The 20,818-nt window shown below is 46.1% G+C and overlaps 1 protein-coding gene across 6 annotated transcripts in view; it reads left to right on the forward strand.

The window, feature by feature from the left end:
• rusc2 (RUN and SH3 domain containing 2) overlaps window positions 1-20,818 on the forward strand; it is a 38,092-nt gene extending 17,274 nt beyond the window's left edge. For 2 of the 6 annotated variants that reach the window (XM_040003448.1, XM_040003449.1), the window contains exons 2-13: window positions 417-2,169; window positions 3,293-3,836; window positions 9,269-9,958; window positions 10,450-10,626; window positions 10,782-10,955; window positions 12,714-12,790; window positions 13,705-13,879; window positions 14,576-14,681; window positions 16,465-16,511; window positions 16,596-17,667; window positions 17,903-18,073; window positions 18,203-20,818. In XM_040003448.1, the coding sequence (XP_039859382.1) occupies window positions 610-2,169; window positions 3,293-3,836; window positions 9,269-9,958; window positions 10,450-10,626; window positions 10,782-10,955; window positions 12,714-12,790; window positions 13,705-13,879; window positions 14,576-14,681; window positions 16,465-16,511; window positions 16,596-17,667; window positions 17,903-18,073; window positions 18,203-18,410 (5,001 nt within the window). In that variant the 5' untranslated portion in view covers window positions 417-609 and the 3' untranslated portion in view covers window positions 18,411-20,818. The remainder of the gene's footprint in view (window positions 1-416; window positions 2,170-3,292; window positions 3,837-9,268; window positions 9,959-10,449; window positions 10,627-10,781; window positions 10,956-12,713; window positions 12,791-13,704; window positions 13,880-14,575; window positions 14,682-16,464; window positions 16,512-16,595; window positions 17,668-17,902; window positions 18,074-18,202) is intronic. The other 4 variants (XM_040003450.1, XM_040003451.1, XM_040003452.1 and 1 more) reach the window with 4 other exon arrangements.

Raw genomic sequence — 20,818 nt, forward strand, 5'->3', positions numbered from 1 at the left:
ACCTCTTTTGAATAGAAGTTGATTTATCACATTATACCTGGGCAGATTGTCCGTGGATATCTGATGGTGTCGGATATGAGGACAGAATATCACCATAATATTGGTGGAGCTGCTAGTAAAAAGCATGCAGCTGGCTGCGGTACATAGGGTACCAGGACTTTAGTGGACTAACTGCCTCTGATGTTACCTACTAACTGAAAACTCTTCTCTGATGTCCCGTGTTTAACAAGGACACCAAACACCAATAAAACAGCCTTTTTTTCCAGCTCATTTTTTTTTTTTTTTTTGTGGTCTAATAAGTTATGATTTTATCTAACACCGTTTCACTGGCTTTTTTTACAACCTTGTAGCCTCAACCCCTGTGTGTGCGTGTATTTGCCTGCTTTCCTAACTTCTTTTGTCTTTGTGTTTTCCAGATGTATCACTCTGACCATGGTGTAGACTTCCCTGACCTCTCCTTCCAAATCCCTGGCTGCCCTGCAGAGAGAGGCCCAGCAAACAGAGTGTGAATACAACTGCCAACACACCTCGTTTCAGCCTCCCCCCTCACCCGTACAGGGCCTCGCTCAGCTGCTGCAGCTCCAGTCCCTCCCTCGCTCCTCATAGGCCATGGACAGCCCTCCTAAACTGTCTGGTGAGACGCTGATTGTGCACCACATTCCCCTGGTGCACTGTCAGGTGTCGAGTAGGCGGCAGGGTGGCTGCGGGAGCTCAATGAAGAGGACCAACCCTTTTAGCCCACCAGAGAACCTGGGCTTGAGTCGCACCACTTCCCTTCCGGAGAGAGACGTCCTCCAGAGAGAAGCTCTCCTCTACAGCAGCCTGATCCAGACCTCTAGTGGCTCCTGGTCCTCCCACAATGGAGGAAGAGAAAGAAAGGGTGGCGGGAGAGGCGGCAGCACAGCCAGCGATGATTCATCATTTGCCTCGAGCAATTCGGAGGACCAGCTGATTACAGCGCACACATTACCCAGAGCCAAACCGAGGAACAGGAATCCATTCCGTCACAATCCTTTTCTGCTGAATACCGAAGAAGACGAGGATGACGAAGGGGAAGAAGATGACGGTGACAACCTCAGTGGTTACCTTGAAGACTCTTCCTTTCACCTTCACAGTGACGCTCACTCTGCTCTCAATGACGGTTTGACTTCCTTCCATTTGCACGACCTTGGTTTTGCTCCCCAGCCCTTCCTCCTTCACAGCTCAGTGGGAGGAAGTAGTGGGGAGTCCCTGAGAGGTGGCGCCTCGGATCTTTCTAACCACCTAGAAGACCTCGAAATTTTGGAACTTGCCAGTCAACGGCGCCATGGAAGCAGTGGCTCCAACATGTCGATGGACTGCGGAGATCAAGATTGGGGTGATGACGACGAAGAAGACGAAGATCATCCGATGAGGTGTGGGAGAAGCAGCAAGACGGGCTCCTACTCTTCCAGCTCTTCCACCCAGCACTGCTCCTGCTGTACTCTCTCCCAGAATTACCCTCGGCACTTCCCCGAGGCGTTCTCCGAGCCGTTCTTAGAGTGCCAGCAAGGCTACGGCAGCGACTCCTCCTGCAACAGCTCCGACGGTGTGCTCGTCAACTTCAGTGCCATCTACAACAAGATGAACAACAGCGTCCCAGAGAAGCCACCAGTCTCCGGTCCCACCAACCTCAACAGCTCCACCGACCACTCCTGCACCTCATCTGCTTCCGATCTACCAGGAAACCGAGACTCGACTGGAGGGGCTTTCTATTTGGACCTTCACACTTCTCCAACCGAACCTCCCCTATCTCAACAACTTGGAAACACATTCCCTCTCATCCGTGAACCACGCCTGTCCTCTTCCTCCACCTGTTCCTGCTCAGTGGAGCACCAGGGGGCTCTTGACCTCGATGCCAACTGCAACTCCTACCACCCTCCTCACGCAGGGTCCTCTGGCGACCTCGCTTCTTGTCTCCAGAGTCAGGCACGACTGGTCGTCGCCACCCAGAACTACTACAAACTGGTCACGTGCGACCTTTCGTCGCAGTCGTCCCCGAGTCCCGCGGGCTCCTCGGTTCACAGTTGCTCAGACGAACACAGCAAAGGCAGCCCCACCCCGACTCAGCCGAGTGAGTACTTCCTCTTCAGGCAGCAAGCTTACGAGGAAGGAGTGGAGGAAGAGGATGAAGAGGGAGAGACATCTAGGGTGAGTGGAGAATCCGGCCTCTGTAGTTTTAACAGTTTCTAATCCATTTCAGGATACACTGCATGCAAAGGTCCACACGAGAGTGGAAATGCAGTCCACTAGAAGTGCGACCAAAGGGTCAAAGTTCATCAGCTATTTTGTGATGTAAAATTGTAACACTGACAAAACTAAAATGTCACATTGGGTTCCATTTGATATAATATGATTATAATCGAATATGATCAGTGACAGTTTTGTTTTCCTATTTATTATGTGTGAACGTAAATACACTGATTTACTGAATAACTGCAGCACTTAACTGTGAATAAGGATTTATGATGATAAAGAATCTATAATCCAAGTCGAATGTAAAAGATCTAGTCTTTGATTTATCCTCCACTGAATCTGTGTTTGATGTCTTTAGTTAAGTAAAGGTCAGTTTAATTACTTTACACATACAAGTGATTATGATGTAATGTTTATTAATTGTCTCTTCCCTCCAACTGGTTGTGGCAGAAAGCTGCACCTTCTCAGTCTTGTTCTGCTGGAGGTTTCTTCCTGTTAAAGGGGAGTTTTTCCTTCCCACTGTCGCCAAAGTGCTTGTTCATAGGGGGTCGTCTGATTGTTGGGGTTGTAAAGGCTTTGAACTTATAATATGAAGCACTTCGCGGTGACTGTTGTTGTTATTTATGTAGCTAAAACTAAATTGAATTGGTCAGTGAAGCAAGACCAAATCGACAACAGAGACAGAAATTACATCTGACTCAACAGAAAAGGAAAAATGGGGAGAAGAAACATAAAGAGCTCCTAAACTGTAAATTAAACTGAAACAGTGAAACCTTTAAATAGCAGTAACACTGGTATTAGTCTGGCACTGGCTCGTTTTAGACACTAGCCACCGTCTGCAGTTATCTGCTCATGTCTGAGGATTATTTTAGCACTTATGTAGACTGAAGGGTATTAATATCAGTCGGTAACGGTGCCACTGCCACTGTGTCAAAGCAAATCTGGATTAGTCAGTTTAAGCCTTTGGTTTGTTTTTAATTTGACCTCTTAACCACAGCTAGTAATGTGTTTTTATTTTATAATCTCTTGGAAAAAGTTCAACTTTCAGTCTTTTCTTTTCATATTCCTCGTTATTCAGCAGGATGATGATGATGATAATGACAATGATGAGGATGAGGAGAAGAGGAAGAATCAGCAGGGAGCTAAAGCTGGTCCTGTGATTGAAGGCCAGGTGTATGTCAACATTTCTCCTCCTCTGTCTGGTCGGGGCGTTATTGGAGCGTCTGCAGGAAGCCGTCCACGTTCTCGCAGCTACGATCGCAACCTGGACAAGTCTCCGTCTCCACGGCTCGGCTCGCTGGAGCGGATGCTGAGCTGCCCCGTCCGGCTCAGCGAGGGCGCTGCCGCGACCCCACCTCCTCCTCCGAGGGTCACCTCCTTCGCAGAGATAGCTAGAAGCAAACGAAGAAATGGAGGAGCGGGTGGATCGCCCTCTGTGAAGGCTGCTTCAGACGCCGTCTCCTCTCACTCGCACTCCTCAGTGGACTTTTCTCCGATCCTGGAGCAGCGTGTCGAGGCTGACAGTCAGGCCCTGTCGCCTGTACCCTTTACCAGATGTTACAGTCAAGGCAGCATAGAGCGACACCTGGAAGGGGGGAGAGAAACCCGGGCCAAGGCAGAAGGTACACCACCTCCTACACTGCACAACAACAGTGTAAACCTCATTTATTCCTTCATTTAGGTTGCAAAGGGACAGAAGAGCTTAAACTGACAGTTTTTACACTTAGAGAATTTCCCATCTACATATCCGCCTCGAGCACATTTGCATTCATTTGTTCTCCTTCTGTCCACCTAATGAATGGAAGATACATAGTTTCCTTTGAACTAATCTGGGCTCTGCAAACTCCAGTGGAAAGTATTTGGTTTGATAAAAGCTGATGTCACGCAATAATGACATATAAACGCAACATGTTTGGGAAGTTCCCCCTGCACCCTGAGCCAATAGCAGCATCACGAAGGTATGACTCATGTGATCAAGCCCTGACTGTGAGTTCGTTATAAGGGAAAGAAAGAAAGTTGTTTTAAAAATCAGAAACGGTTAAAACCTTTCAATTGTAAATATGCTGACATTTTTACATACTTTATAGACTTACTTTAAACAGCAGATCATCAAATGTGAACAATTGTTGAGGTAATATCCCTCAGGTGTGGACAGGCATTTTGTTCGGCCGTGTTTTTTCACTTTTTGGGTGTAAGATTGCGCCCCTGAACAAGCAGGCTGATGCCTTAGAGTGTGTGTGTGTGTGTGTGTGTGTGTGTGTGTGTGTGCGCGCGCATGTTTAGACATCTTTCTGAGGACAGAAAATTGGCATCTTACTATACTTGTGGAGAAGCAACAGTCACTTATGGGGTTTAAAGGCATTTTTGAGGCTTAAAGGTGTTGTCAGGGTTGTTATTAGGTTATGGTTAGGTTTGGGTTTTATTGAGATTCTGAGGTGTGTGTGTGTGTGTGTGTGTGTGTGTGTGTGCGCTCTGCTTTAGATGGAATGAAGGGTTGAAGTGGGCCAAGCGTGCTCAGAATAACAAACAGGTGAGACAGGAGAGAAAGATGCAGTGAAACACCCGCCCCCCACAGAGCTCTGCATCAGCTTGCTGAGCTGTGTGTGTGTGTGTGTGTGGCTTGTATATTTGCATATCCGTGCATGTTTGTGCCATCCTTCCAAAAACAAGCGCTCGTAGATAGAAACCTCTGTGTCATCGCTCTCAATCAATTCTATTTCTGAAACTTCTAATGAAGTTTGTGTTTGAATGTGATGCCTTTCAGCTCCCTTTCATTTGGCTTAACAGATCAGTTATTCTCAGAAACCTCAACACAAACCTCCATCTGTAGCACTGGATTATTTTCCAGAATTGAGAGACGTGAGGAATCTGACGGAGGAGTTTCTACTGGTGTCAAGTGTTTTTTGGCTTGTTGAACTTGAAATGGTACCCACATCACCTTCTCAGCCAACCTTAGTCACTTATGACTAAGCAAGATGTCACTGTATTCCTGCACAATCCTGTTTTGCCTTTGTTTGTGCCTGAAAACAGATCAATTCTGCTTAATTTGGATGTATTTAGCACAGTATGCTGGTTGTTACAAGTACACGTTGAGTTTTAGGCGTAATTCTTGCAGACTAAATCATGAATTTAAAAAAAAAGATGGATTTGGAATCAATGAAAGCACTCTGTACTGTACAATTAGGTGGACAGAAATCATTTGAAGTTGAAACAAGTGAAACATCTGCACCTGTGAATGAAAATAAAGGAGAGTAAAGCCGTTAACATATCGCATTATGGAAAAGTTTTCAGCCAACCCTCATTCCTGTATATTTTGCTGGGATAAAAGGGAAACTGGTGCAGATATAAGATGCATGGAAATACAGCATCAAGGCAAAAATAGAGTTTGTACAATTCTAACAAGCTTGAAAGTCAATATTTGGTATGAGCACGTTTATTCTCTCTCGGGCAAGTTCAGGAGTAGCTCTCCAAGCTCCTTGAAGGACATTCGGAGCTCTTCTTTGGATGTCGGCTGTTTTCTGCTCTGCTCTCTGTCGTGACACGGCTTCAGTAATGTTGACGTCCGGTCCCAGTGTTCTGTTTTGTGGTTTTCTCTCCGGGTATGCTTTGACCTGTTGCCACTGGTTTCCAGTCCAGTTCTTACCTCAGCCTTTTCTTCCAGTTTGCCTTCCTTAAGAACGGCTTCTTGACAGCCATCCTTTCACTGAGACCATTTCTGATGAGGCTTCAGTGAACAGTAGATGGATCGAGGCTCAAGGGCCAGATGCATCTCTCAGGTCCTGTTTCGGGTTTTTGCTGGATTTATTTCCTATTTCTTGAGGACATGATTTTCAGATGCTGTTCGTCTGCTGCGGATAGTTTCTTGTAAGCCTGCCACTTCTTCTTTTTTTGTCCTCTCCTTGTCCAGTTTCTTCAGATTGTGCAAAGACACGCCACACGCCAGTTTGGCGTGTGGCGTGCTAATGCTCATTTTTAAAAGATCACGAGTGTCCTTGGAAGCACAAAAAGTAAAATGAGGGATGGGCCAAGACTTTTGTACAGTACTGTACACTAAATGGATAGACTGTGCATTAGATAACTGTCTGTACTTGGTAATTTAATGTTAAAGTAAAGATTACTGTCAAAGAGTAGCACAAATACAGTGTTGGACTGAGGTGGATGGATGGATTTAAGTAAAAGCAGAAAGTTTTCAGCCACTAACTCTGACTCGTTAGGGTTTCAGGTACTTTTAAACTGTGCAAGATAACTTATTTCTATGAATTAAGTCACTAACCCATCAGTTTCTGTACATATAAGAACAGTGACCGTCGTCAGCTCAGTCTCAGCTGCTCGCTGTTTGTCTGCTTAGGTAAATACACAAACACATGCTTGGGATTCCTGTGGAATAAGACCAGGGAGGGTAAAGAGTGCGTGCACAGGGAGAGTGATATCCCAGGAAGCCCCAGCTGTCGCCTTTTATAGTTGTAGACCGGCTGGCGTACGGAGAGAAATCGGCCTCAAATGTGTCACAGATGTGTGTGATTTGTGGGTAATTGTGAGTATTCACAAATATGTGCTCTGATCTACACACGTTTGAAGACGCGTTACAAAAACATATTTGGAAACCTTCAGTGATCAGTACCTGTAGTAATGATGCACAAACGTTTGAGGTTTGATTGTTAAATGATGAGCTTCCGTTTGTGCGTGCGCAGTTTTGAGGCACTTTTCACACAGATTCACAAATGTATGCTGCATTCAAGTGCTAGTGGAAAACTGGGTCATCCGAACATCATTTGAGGAACATAAAAAAATCTTTTTAATTTGGACTTGTATGATCTTTTAATAATTACAAACAGACTTCTGCCTTCGGCTGAGTGTTTAACAAGGTTTCTTGGAATTAAAGAGAAATGCTCTCTGGGTTTCGTCCTGCTCTGCTGCGCCATAATACATGAAAACATACGGCGTGCTACAACCAGCCTGTGGGCCGCACTTCAACTACATTTTTACATTGGAGCATTCAACACCGAAAGATCATCTAACAGCTGATTTTTCTGTTACGTTACAGCTAAATCACAATAATGAATATTGTCTTTTACTTGAGGGTATAATTAAAATAGTCCTTGTAGATTTTTATGCACAAAACACAAATGTTGTATTTCTTTCCTTCTACCTGCAGGAACAACCTAGAACACGTCACCTCACCAGATTTACTGAGTATAGATGAAAGTAGTGATTGAAACAGATTGTATTTCAGTCTTTAAGCCCTTCAGCTGGGAAGTGAAACCGAGGATTTATTGTTAATTTAGAAGGCGAGGGGAAATTTGGTAAAGGATCATCCCAAAGAATAGAGGCACGTTCCTCCCTTAGTTTGTAACGTTGTGTCTATAAAGGCCGTGATAATTTAAGGCTGTAATGAAAGGCTGTGCAGAATCTCAGCACATATATTATTCATTAGACTTCACTTCAGTCAGCTGTGTTGTTTCACCGCAGTACAGTACAGGCTTCAGTAAAAGCCTCTGGGAGACAGCTTGCTCGCTAATGATGCTAACATAAAGCAGAGAGCTGCAAAGGAAAAGCTTCGGCTGTCTAATGGATTCATCTGTGAAACAGGAGAAGAGCCGAAGAGGAAAAACAGGCAGAGAGGAAGAAGAAGAATGAAGTTGGGAGAGGCCAGTTAGCGAGAAAAGAAATGAGTCCAATTAGAAGGATGACAGAGCAGATCCAGAGTCGGAGAATGAGGGCTTCTCTTCTCCATCCCAGTGGGAGCTGAGTCCTGCTGGGTGTGTATTCCTCTCACTCCGCCCTCCCTTCCCCCCGCTTTCCCACAGCAGCTTGTTGTCGCCCTCTGTGGCTGAGAAACAGCTACTGCACTCGGGTCAGGTGGCACTGGTGGGCCGGCCGTTGGGCGACAAACAGCTTGCGCAACCCCGCTGACGTCACACGTCACTGTCTGTCACCCAGTGCGCTGGATCTAGGAGCACACACACAAACACACACACTGCAGACAAAGGCTTCTCCTCGCTGCTGTGTCTCCTGACTTTCCCAGGTTTAGTCTGCATGTGTGTGTTTGTCTTTGTGTGTCTGTGTGAGTGAGTGTGCGTGGGCCTGTGAATAGCAGTGTGGTTCTCTGTGATAAGAGCGGTTGAGCTTTATGACCGGGCAGTTTTCTGCTGTGTGTTGTGGTTTCACTTCTAACCTTTCTGTTTGTGCAGTCTTGAGCTGCGATGACCTGCAGGTTCGTGAGTTTCTACGCCGGCCTGTACTGATTTTATTTCATTTCTTTATTTATTTGTTTGCGTATCTGAGCTGTGAATATGTGTGGTGTTTGAATCTTTCTAAATTTATTGACTTTTAGCTTTAGCCTGTTGATTGGACAGTGTGAGGAATTTGGAGGAGTCTGTGATAATCTTATTTTATTTCCTAAATTATTAACCGAGAAATCAAATAATCAGCAAAAGGGAATCCACAGTGGAAATAAATATTTGCAACACACATTTGTACTGAGGTCAGCTTGTCTCAGCTTTCAGAGAAGAGGTCAAAGAGAATATAAATGGGAGTAAAAGATGCATTTGTGACATCTTGGTAAACACATTAAACACTTAGCTATGCAGCTGCAGCACTGACAGCTCATTATTGCAAATGCTTCACTTGTGGACGGGGTTAGGGTTCTGTTTCTGCATTTCAAATATGTCCCCTGAACGTCTCACATGCAGGGAGTTGACAGAGCTGCTGCTAGTTGTGATAATCTAAGAAGAAGAGCTTTTCGTCTGCCCCGAGGAAAGACAGTAGGCACAGAACATGAAAAGCATTCCATCAAAATACCTCAAACTTGGCACCGCATTTACTCAACAATACAGCCGACAAATATGAAGCAGGCTGGATTAACGGTGAAGCGCGCACACCCACAGACACACATAGTGACACTCCTGGATATATTCAGTACATTAACAGTCCTCAGTTGCAGTTTTGAGTCAGGACTTTTTATATCTTTGTTTGTTGTTGCTGTCAGAGCAGGTTTGTACTGTTAAACTTGTGGCAAACTAGAACTAAGCAGTTTGTGTTTGGGCTCTTCTAGGTGGTCTCTCCAGTTCTGCAGACAGCCGCTCAGCAGTGGTCCGCTACAGCAAGGACCAGCGGCCCACGACCCTTCCCATCCAGCCCTTTACCTTCCACCACCAGTTTGCAGCTAAAGCCCCCCAGCCCAAGCCCCTGGCGCCCCTGCTCACAGGCTACATCTCTAGCATGCAGGCCCGCTCCAGCTTGGGCTCAGGCTCTGGCTCTGGAGGTCCAGTCGGGGAGGACGGCGACGACGCAGCTGAGAAAGTCCACAGCTTCCAGGGTTCTCTCATCACAACGGCTCCTCCTCCTGGATCGGTTAGGCCCTCGCCTCTTGGGAGTTACTCCCCGGTCCGACTCCAGGGAGCACCCAGCTCCGGGACCTGCTCCACCTGCACCCCCAGCCCTAAGCCAACGCACAGCCTCTCCTGCCCCCTTTCAGCCGGCCTCGGCCCCCTGCAGACCCCGCCCACGATAAAACAGGCGGGGGCATCAGCGCCGTTACCCCCTACTCCTCCTCCTTCATCACTGGGGCTGAAGAGAGGGGCGGTGCCACCAATGCTGCCAGCAGTGCAGGGACACTGTTTCCGCCGTGGAGGGCTGCCCGGCTTACCAGCGCTTCACAGTGACACTCTGAGCCCACTGGGCTGCCTCGACTCTGCAAAGCACGAGGAAGGAAACAAAGGGCACGCAGCCAGGACACATAATGGTACGCCCATAAATAAATCTCACGTTTCCGTTAAAAACTATTCATTAAATCCCTGATGAGAAAATGCTGTTTTAAAATAGGTGAACAGAGTTTTTTTCCACTGTTCACACTGTGCTTTCACTTTGACTGAGGCCATCTTCCCCTCGTCGTCTCTCATGCCTTTACATTTTCCTTCTTTTAACTGTCAGCCCTTCGTTACAGAATCGCTCAGCAGGTTTTGTCCTGATGCAGTTGGTTTATAAAATCTGCATTGAATTAAAGTTCTGTTGACTTACTGTCAAAAAGAAGCTCCTGTAGATTCTTACTGTTCTCTTTTTCTCTTTCTTCTCTCCCTCCATGCATGACCTTAAACGTTTTCCTGTCCTCCCTTCACCTTTTCCACACGCCCATCTTCATCTGCTTTGTTCCTGCGTATCATTTCCATCTGTCTCATCAACAAACCCTAATCCGACCCCTTTATCGCAACCCTAACACCTCCCGTCCCACAACAGCGCACCACCTCTCTCCTCAGGCTCTCAAATGGAGGGAGTACCGCCGTCGAAACCCTCTGGGAGTGGAGAGGGTGTCGGGGTGCCATGCTTCTGCTGGATTGGGGCCGCGACCTGCCAGACGCAACGTTTTTGATTTCCCTTCGGTCCCCTCTGGCCACAAGCTGGGACGACTCAACGGTGCTCAAAAATCTCTTGGCACTGTTGAGACCTGCAAGAATATCAAATATTTAAACAATAGACTCAGATATTTTAAGTACTGGCAGTATTAGTAGGCTCATATAAGTGTGCCTCTTACCTCAATGCCTCTAATAGTGACTTGGTGTGTGTCTCAGCAGTGGGCCAATCAGCTAAGCTGCAGCAGAGCTACAGCGACTTCCTGTCCGACTACTTTTCCCTGACAGAGAAGCCGCCTGAGGAGTTCTGCCTCTCCCCGGACGCCTCCACCTCCTCCTCTTTGTGCTCGTCCTCGCAGTCTCACATCTCTGTTGACCTGACGCAGAAGAGAGGTGGGGGCTCTGTGTGTGTGTGTGTGTGTGTGTGTGTGTGTGTGTGTGTGTGTGTGTGTGTGTGTGTGTGTGTGTGTGTATTCCTATCTTTGTGGAGCCCAAAAATTGGAAGTTTACTATACTTGTGGGGACCAAAACCCCAGTCCCCACAAGTTTGAAGGAATTTTTCTGACTCCAAATGTGGTTTTAATGTTTAATTAGGTTGTGGTTAGGTTTAGGGTTACTGCTTACCGTTCTCCACACACACCAACAAGCGTGTCTTTATTCTAAGAAAGTGTGATGGTGTTGTTGTTGTGCCTCTGGGCTCACAGCCTGCAGGGATCTCCCAACATTTATAAATATTACCGTCTGTGAGCGATACAGAATTAATCGATTTGTTAGGAGAGTTCACACTAAATTCAAGCTCCCTTAAGTCTTTCATACAAAAGTGCACTGTTCTCCTTTTTTGCTTTTCCTTGTCTGGTAACTGAATACGAGTGTGATTCAGGGATCTGACTGTTTTTCACACTAACAAAAGCTGCTGCTGGTCTAACGTTAATTAGTTACACTTAAAGAAGAGCTTAAAACCTCCAGAAACGGTGTACAAGCCAAAATACAAACACGAAACATCAGATTTCACCTCATGCGCTACCTGTATTTATATAGCGCTTTACATATCCAGTCATCCACCCATCCACACACACATTCACACACATGGTGATGGCAGCTACATTGTAGCCACAGCCACCCTGGGGCGCACTGACAGAGGCGAGGCTGCCGGACACTGGCGCCACCGGGCCCTCTGACCACCACCAGTAGGCAACGGGTGAAGTGTCTTGCCCAAGGACACAACGACCGAGACCGTCCAAGCCGGGGCTCGAACGGGCAACCTTCCGATTACAAGACGAACGCCCAACTCTTGAGCCACGATCGCCCTTTGCTTTTCTACAACACAACTCTTAGATAGTTACAAGGAGCAACATGTTTGCATTAACTTTGATTAAACACAAAGTACAATTTTCATGGGTCTTTAAATACAAGGAGAAAATCCCATAAAAGTCCATTAGAAGGTAATTCAGACATTATTTGGCTCTTCAGTTAAAAAAGGCATCACTGTTCCTGTTTAGATGCTCAACTTTAGTCCTTCCTAATATGTAAAAGCAGGATGACACCTTCATTTTTTTTACTGACAACCTGTGAGCTGTAAAAGCTTTTTGGGCAGTGATACTGCAGCGCAGACAGAATCCAATCACCCTAAATGAAGTGGATCTCACAGAGTTATCCGAGGCCACAGCAGTGAGAGAGGAGATCATCCTCCTACCAGATAATGCAGGTTTACACAGCTGTAGGGAGCAGCGACATGAGTGCTGAGCAGACTGATTAAGCCCTTTCACCTTACTTTCATAAAAATCAATTTCACAGATGAACCAGGACACAAAGATTTGCTTTACCTTCAAAGTGAAGCTAAAAAGCTTTTTGCTCAGTAGGAGCTGAATTGCACTCTTTGTCAGCGTTTTGTGACTCATATCTTTGAATGTTTGTCTTGTTTTCAGACTGATGTGAGTCAAATCCCTAGAAGACAACTTTACTCCTGTAGCAAATCTAACAGTGCAGATTTGGAGCTCAGACTCATTATTATATTGGTACCTCACCTTCCTGCAGGGGTTTTGTAAAATAGCACACAGATGACTGCCATGTGACTGTTGCCACAATAACACAGAAATAAAAAATAAATAAAAAGATGGACTTACAGACGCTTTGCTCGGTTTGTCTCGTCAGCTCTGGTGAAAGCCGTGAACACTGCAGTGGATCTGATCGTGGCTCACTTCGGCACCAGCAGAGACCCCGATGTAAAGGTAAGCCTGGGGTTCACAGGTGAGGCAGCCACACACGATGGCACGAACTGCTCATTTGTGAATATGAACTCACACGCTGGTTCTACTGGCTGATCAAAGTTATACGTATAGAATTTGCACAAACGCATCACAACTGCAATGAAGCGCAAAAGAACCAAAATGTGTGTTTTGTGGTGAATTACACCAGTTTCACCATCAGATGGCGCCACCTGACTGCTTGGTGAGAGTGAGCAAGCTGTTTGTGTACTTGTAGCAAATGTTATGTAATATTTTATTTGTATATGGGACAAATACAGAATAAACACACGCTGCATCTAAAGCAGCGCTTGGTTCAGTAACTTTAGATTATGGGGGACAGAGCGTCCTGTCAGACTGTCACCCACGGTCGGGTAATCTTGTCTCAGAGCATCAATGCCACAAACATCTATCGTTTATTGTTACAGTGGTAATATTATAATATAATTTCTGGCAAATACATGTGAGTTTATCAGTTGGTGAGGTGGACCACAGTGTCACGGTCTGGGGTCGGTGACCCAGCGTTTCTGTTCTGTGTTTCTTGCTGTCCAGTTTGTGATTCCTAGTTTTTAGGTTTTGGTTCCTGTGCCCCTCATGTTTGGTCTACGTTTAGTTCTATCCTTGTGTTTATTATGTTCTCCAGTCAGTCATTTCTCATGTCACTCACTCCATGTTCCCTCTGTTCAGTATCAAGTCCGTGTCTCTGTACCTGTCGTGTGCTTCCTGTTTTATTTTGACAGTCCCTATTCTGTTCCCCATGTTTTCTCTGTACCTTTCCTGGTCCCACGTCTCATGTCTAGTCTCCCTGTCTCTATGTTCCCGCTATAACATGTCAGTTTTGTCGTAGCGTTAAGCTCGCGTCTCTGAGTCTGTGACTGTACTTCTCTACAACCCGCCAGGCAAAGCTCGGGAACAGCTGGGTGAGTCCCAACGTGGGTCACCTCATCCTGAAGTATCTGTGTCCGGCTCTACGTGACGTGCTGCAGGACGGTCTGAAGGCCTACGTGCTGGACCTGATCATTGGACAGCGCCGCTGTCAGCCCTGGAGCCTCGTGGAGGCGTCCACACAGCTGGGTGAGAGCGCTGGGGTGGAGGGGACATACCGATACTTAACAATTAAAGTTGATTTTGCAGGGAAGTTGGCATTAGTATTGATCCACCGCAGTGACTCGCTCACTGTAATGCTGACCCTGCGCTGACAAAGGCCTGACTAATTCTAAGAGGTGATGAAGCAGTGACATGTTGAACTAAACTGCAAGATTTTCACCATCAGTGTCGGAGACAACTATGGTGCAGAAGGATGAAGTGAAGTAATAGAGTAGTAATGGCACCTTTCAAAATAAAACTACAAAGTGCTTCACAAGACTAGAAAGGAAACAACAAGCAGTAAAACATTTAGAAAGATAAATGAAACATTAGAAGATTAAAAATCGTGAACAAATAAAATATGAACTGCAAAGCAGATAAATAAAAACAAATAAAAAAATAAAAATGACTAATAGGAGGCATAGATTGTGTTTATAACAAAACGAAACTTTGACCTTTCGCAGCGCTGACATGAGCAGGGTTCAGGTGACTGCAGAGCAGCAGGGCACAAAGAAATGAGCTCCTTACCTCCATGTCAAACTTCACCTTCTAACCAGGGTCCCAAAATGCTTACTCGTTGTACTTTCCTCTCTATTTGGGGTGCATTCACAAACAGCTACAGTCATTCTTTTGCAGATGTTGTTTAAGCTTAACATGTGTTTTTTGAAACGTGTGTCCTTTCAGGCCCATCCACACGTGTTCTCCACAGCCTGTTCTCAAAGGTGAGCCAGTACTCGGAGCTCACGAGCCACAGCATGAGACTGAATGCTTTCATCTTCGGCCTGCTCAAGTGAGTCGTTTCATTTACCGCTGTTTTCATTCTCAGTTTACACTCTGAGCCTCGAGCTCACTCTGATTCGCTCTGACACGACAACAGCTTCTGTGTTTTTGGGTCTTAGTGACTGCAAAATAGTGACGTTTCTACTTTAGGTTTATTCTCGAGGTCATCGTGGTGTGCTGAAGTGCATTGCATTTAAAAGCGTTACTGTTTATGTCCGATAATAGAGGTGATGTATGAAAGTCTCAGTCAGTTAAGAAAACCACAATCTGTGAATTCTTGAAGTCAAACAGATTAGAAACTATTGAAAACTCTGAGTATTTTAAACCTCACGTTGTTTGCATTCATGACTTCTTGTTCCATTTCTTTCTGGTACATTCCTGCATATCTTGGCACCTTAGTGCCCCCTGTTGGTCAGTGCTTTGGTGTATTTGTGGCTATGTGTGTAACCTACAGTGAAATGTAATCAGATTTTTTTTGAATGAAAAAAGTAATCATGTTGAGCTGTTATTTGTCTCTAGTAACCTTTTTGTTCTAAGTTTTGATTACCCGCTCTCTGAGGACATGTTTATAAGCTGAAGTGTATTCATGTGTGTTTTGAACTGGTCTTATTCCTTAAAGACGGCCTAATATTTGCCTAATCAGCACTAAATTATTATTCTTGAGGTACGTAAAGTAACGTTGAATACTTCACACTTCAGAATAATCCAGTTTACCTAATGCTGGCCTTCATCGTCAGGGGCAACCTCCCAGATTTCCTCTAATAGGCTTTGAACAGGTTTGAACAGTGGGTGGGCGGGGCTTCTGGGATATATGAACTGTGTGTTGGACATGAAAGTACAAAGGCAAGAGTTGAGTTCAAAGCTGGCCGTGTGAAGGCGGAAATGGACCAAAATGCAGACTCACAAAGGCAAGAATGAACTCAGAAGGCAGCTTCATTGCTGTACACCACAAATACAAAAACTAACTAAACTGGGAATACGCATGAAACTAAACGGGTGGGAAGGCAGAACACTCGGCAGGGAACGAGACGGATCACGACGCTGGACAGACAGAAACAGAATACAAAACAAAATACACCAGGAATGACGAGGGAACAGGAAACACATGGGGAACACAGCTGAGACAAATTAGACACAAAGAGACAGAAGAAGCGAAACTAAACACACTGAACATGGAACCAAGACTGTCAAAATAAAACAGGAAACACTAAGACGCAGACTAACTCGCAGCATGACACGGGAACTGAGAGGAAAGCACACTCAGGGAAACAAAATGGATTCTGTAGATAACAGGAGGAGATAACGAGGGGGACGCAGAAACAGTTAACGGAGACGAGACAGAGCGAGAGGAGAGACATGACGGCCTGGGAAAAATGGATGGGGGGAGCGTGGAACGACACACAAGGAGGGGAACATGGGAACAGAAGAGGGAAACAAGACACAAGGGCTCACACAAACACACACAAAACAAAGACACACACAGAGGGACGCGGTAAACTAATTATAATACAAAAGACACCAAAACACAAGAAAACTCAAAACACTGGTCAAAAGGACCCAGAACCATGACACTGAGCGTCTAAAGCACTCAGGAGCTAAAGAATGACTTCCATACACTGACCCCATTATCATCAGTAGCAGAGAATAACAAAGAGCATGATGGGTCCCCTTTAAAACCATGTCAGAGCTGATTAAAAGACTCAGTTTTGGGTGTGATGACTGTTTAAATGTCTTCTGCAGGAGACTTTTACTCTGCTGCAGGTTTTAAATAAGTGACTGTTTTTCTGTTTTAGTCTGAAATCTTTGGAATTCTGGTTCAATCACCTCTACACGCATGAAGGTAAGACCATAGTAACTGAAACGACTGATTTCTTCTTGTGCATCTTGTTGTGACGCCTCCTCACCTCTCTTATCTTTTATTCAGATATTATTGCCGCATACTACAGCCCTTGGGGTTTCCTTCCCCTGTCACAGGGGCCGTGTCAGCCCCTCTTTGAGGAGCTCCTCCTCCTGCTGCAGCCTCTCTCACTGCTCCCCTTTGACCTGGACCTGCTGTTTGAACCACATCTCCTCCAAAAGGGACAAGAGCAGCTTCGTCGCAAAGAGCAGCTCTGCTCTGCAGGCCAGAGCGTCGACCAGTCGAAGTGCTCCACCTTCCAGCTCATGAGGGGGTGGAGCAACACTGTCAGTGAGATGGTCAAAGACTCGAGCGCAGAGGTGAAGAAAGAGAAGGCGGGGCTCAGGCGAGAGGGAACGTGGCCAAGGATGGAGGGAGTTGGATCGAGAAGAGAGGCAGCAGCGGGGAAATCGATGCTGAGGAAAGAGGGCGTTACAGCTCAGAGCATGACAGCTGGGCCTGATTGCAGAGGGACAGTGAAGGAAGTAGGGTTTGCACATTTATGGAAGGAGAGGGGGGTCGAAGGGCAGAGGGTGAAAGGTGTCGGACAGGAGAGCCATGGAGAATATGAAGATAAAAAGGAGAAGGACAAGAGGAAGGAAAAAGACAGATTTCCTGCAGATGAAGGGCGTCAGCGGCAAGACAGGCAGGCCGGCTGGTGGTACCAGCTCATGCAGTCCTCCCAGGTCTACATCGACCAATCCACAGAGGGGACAAAGTTTGTTAAGACCGAGAAGAGGAAGAAGTCATCGGAGAGACGACAGGGCCAAATCCCACCCACAAGAGAGGGAGTGGTGGAGGGAGCGGAGGCCTCTCAGGAAGGTGAGGGCGGGAAGAGCAGCAACAGTAGCTTGAGCGGGGACTCATCTGGATCCAGGGGGCGGCCTTCGTGGATGGGCAGCCCCCCAGAATCTGTCCTCAACCAGGAGAATCACACCAACCCTCTGGAGGTCACGGTGACTGGGAGCCACGGCGGAGCCCAGGATGAGAGCCCCTCACAGGGACAGAGTCTGCGCTGGAGCAGGCTCTTTGGCTCTAGTGTCGGTTCTCCCTCGAAAGCAGAAGGAGGTGAACAGAGGCCAAAAACCCAAAAGACCAGGTGAGAAAATGTTCATGACTGAAACCACCAAAATATCATTTGTATATCTTAATCTGAAACTAACAGAACGATCACCTTCTTCCTGAGGAACATTTTCCAGTTCTTTACAAATTTAGTGGGTTTATATATATTTTTGTTTCATTGGATGTCGTCGATGTCGTGCCGCAAATGACGAAAGACTGACCTGGACTAACATCGGCCTTTTATGTTTTCACGTTGTGTTTGTGTTTCTTAGACCTCCATCGGGCTGGCTCGGCTTGGATCGGTCTGTTCTCGACCTTGTAGCTTTGACCATTGGAGCAGGCCCCGGAAAAAAGGCGGAGCTTCCTGCCACACCAACTCGCACCCAAAGTACAGCTCCACCAGCGTCGACGTACCCAGCTGAGGCCAAACTACAGTCCAGCTGGTAGGAACCGCCTGCAGTGTTATCGTAGTGTTACTTGGAAGTGATGCCAAGCATTCCTCCCTCAAAAAATGTTTCCGAATACTTTTCGATCACTCATCCTCACCTTCTGCCTCCGTGTTGATTTCTCAGCGAAGTACGAGCACTGTGCCACCACATCGCCACCGAGCCCGGACAGCTGAGCTTCAACAAGGGCGACATCCTGCGCGTTCTGAGCAAGGCTGACCCCGATTGGCTGCTCTGTTCCCTGGGCTCCACCCGGGGCTTGGTTCCAATTGTCTACGTCACCCTCAACAGCATGGAGGACAGCCAGGATGCCCCTGGTTTCGGGCAATGCTGAGCAAGAGAAAACTGTCCGAAAGGTGAAGCCAAACAGACATGGAGGGTATCCCTCCCGCACACGGACCGAACACAAAAACCCGTTTTCGTCTGTAATTTAAAGGGAAAAAAAGACAAATCATTGTAGTAAAGCTGGAGAGGATGCAGACATGACTGCGAGGGCAAGCATGCAGGCTCAACCACAAACAGACATCTGCTTCAAGGGTACACCCAGACACGTATGCATGCATACATCCAAAAGAACAAAAAAGCACCCCACAAAGATCACAAACAAACCCAAAGACTCTCAAGCGCTTCTTTCTCTGCCTCTCCTTCTAGCTTAGCAATGTGCAGGTCCAGTCTATTCATCATCCAGCTCTAATTTCAAAAAAATAGGCGGATCTCTCGTGCTCCACACCTGGCTGCACTGTGCTGTACAGCTGTGCCACACGTTGAACGCGCCGCTCAAACGATCGCCCTCGGTGCCGGCGCAGGTTAGTTTGACGTCCTCTTGTAAACTTAGTGCTAATATGATCTTTGCATTCGTGTAGAAACGAGTGAGTCTTTGCTTTTTGGTAAGATTGATATGAATGTAAGAGCTTTTGGATAAATGTTCTGTGATTCAGCATATTTTTATTATTCTAATGAGACGGTGGAGATCTGCACACGAGCTCGTGACAGCAGCTGTTCAGACATTCAAAGTGAAAAGAGAGCAGAAGGAGAATCAGCTTTTTCTTTTTATCCTCTGTTTTGTTTGATCTGCCTTCGTTTAAGCGTGACTGTTGGATGGATAGACAGTCAAAGTAATCCTCCTCTCCGCACAGCTGGGATAAAACGATGGTTGACACCGACGACTTGCATGAAATCTCTCGAAATCTTTTGCTTTTCCTTACCGTCCTATTTCCCCCTCTCCTCACTCTCACATCTAAGAAGACTTGACAACCTGTGAGGATGGCAGGACGGAGCTGGTGGGAACACGGCCCGATTTATTGGTACATACTGTAAATGCATTAGTGACTTAAACGTCTGATAAATTCTATTTATTTAATAAGTTGAGGGAAGCATCTAAATGGATGCTTACAGAAAACATGGATGTCAAATGAAAGCAGAGCATAGCTGTGCAGGTGTCTTTGGAAATGGGGATGATGGGATTTACTCCAGCATGGAAGTTTATTCCGGTTCAAAGTGCAAAGATCTCATTCATGCCTTAAAGCACAAGTGTCGAACTCCAGGCCTCGAGGGCCGGTGTCCTGCAGGGTTTAGATCTCACCCTGGGTCAAGTCGAGTTCATTACCAGGCCTCTGGAGCCATTTAAATCAGCTGTGTTGGATCAAGGACGCATCTAAGACCTGCAGGACACCGGCCCTCGAGGCCTGGAGTTCGACACTTGTGCATTAAAGAGTGCAGGTGGGGGGGGCACCTGTCCAGCTATTTGTCCTGATGGTGTATTTTGTACGTGCTCTGACGCGTCTAATGCGACGTGTCCTCCAGATTTGTCTGCACACGTTCACGTGAAAGAAAAGGAGATCTGTGGTGATATTTTTGATGTTTAAAGGGAAACCCCGACACATTGTTTGTGACGGAGGCTCTGTGGGGGTCCTGTTCAGGTGCAAAATGTGGCCTTAGGCTCAAAATGAGTTGATGGAGAACTAAAATTCCGACTGTATACTTTAAACGTATATAGAAGGCCAGTCTGGAAAATTATAAAGAGGTAAAATTAATGTACATATATTAAATAAATGAATGCTTGTGTATTTTTTGAAAATCTCACATAGGATATAATTTCACCATTTCAGTTTTCCGTTGCTGTATAGTTTTTATTTTTATGTAAGACTTTTAACATTTAATTTCAGCGAGATGATTAACATTTCATCCAAATGTAAATATATTTAAAACCCTCCTGAATTCATTTCTGCTGTAGAGCTGTACGTACAAATGTTATTAAAGGTTTCTCAGTGCATTTTATGTTGACTACAGGAAGCGAGCATAAGCTTTAGTCTCACTGCTAACCAACCTGCTGACTGTAAGTTGCCCGTCACGTTGGAGGAAGGCTTGCTGTTCGTTGACATCCTGCTCAGAGCTCACAGGGGACCGACAGAAATAAACACACAGTAATTAAAACAGAGACGGGCGAGGGAGGCCCAGGGGGCCAGAGGCAAAGACGGACTTCTTTTTAGAATTAAGCATTTAATTATCTGGGATGTTGTGCATTAAAATACTTGTAGGAGTGACATAAAAGAAGGAAAGAAAGGAGTGATCTTTGTTTCTCTCGTCTGTTTTCTCTCTGCATTCTCTCTCCCGGCTGCCTGTAAATACCTTCAGCATCAGTGACACTGCTCTTCTCTCTGTGTCCAGACTATATGATGTGTACGTATGACATTATCAAACTACTATGGATGTTAAATAACAAAGTGCTCATGTGATCACAAA

The sequence above is a fragment of the Simochromis diagramma genome, unplaced genomic scaffold (genome assembly GCF_900408965.1).
Source record: "Simochromis diagramma unplaced genomic scaffold, fSimDia1.1 OVJJ01000583.1, whole genome shotgun sequence".
In the NCBI taxonomy this organism is placed as follows: domain Eukaryota; kingdom Metazoa; phylum Chordata; class Actinopteri; order Cichliformes; family Cichlidae; genus Simochromis; species Simochromis diagramma.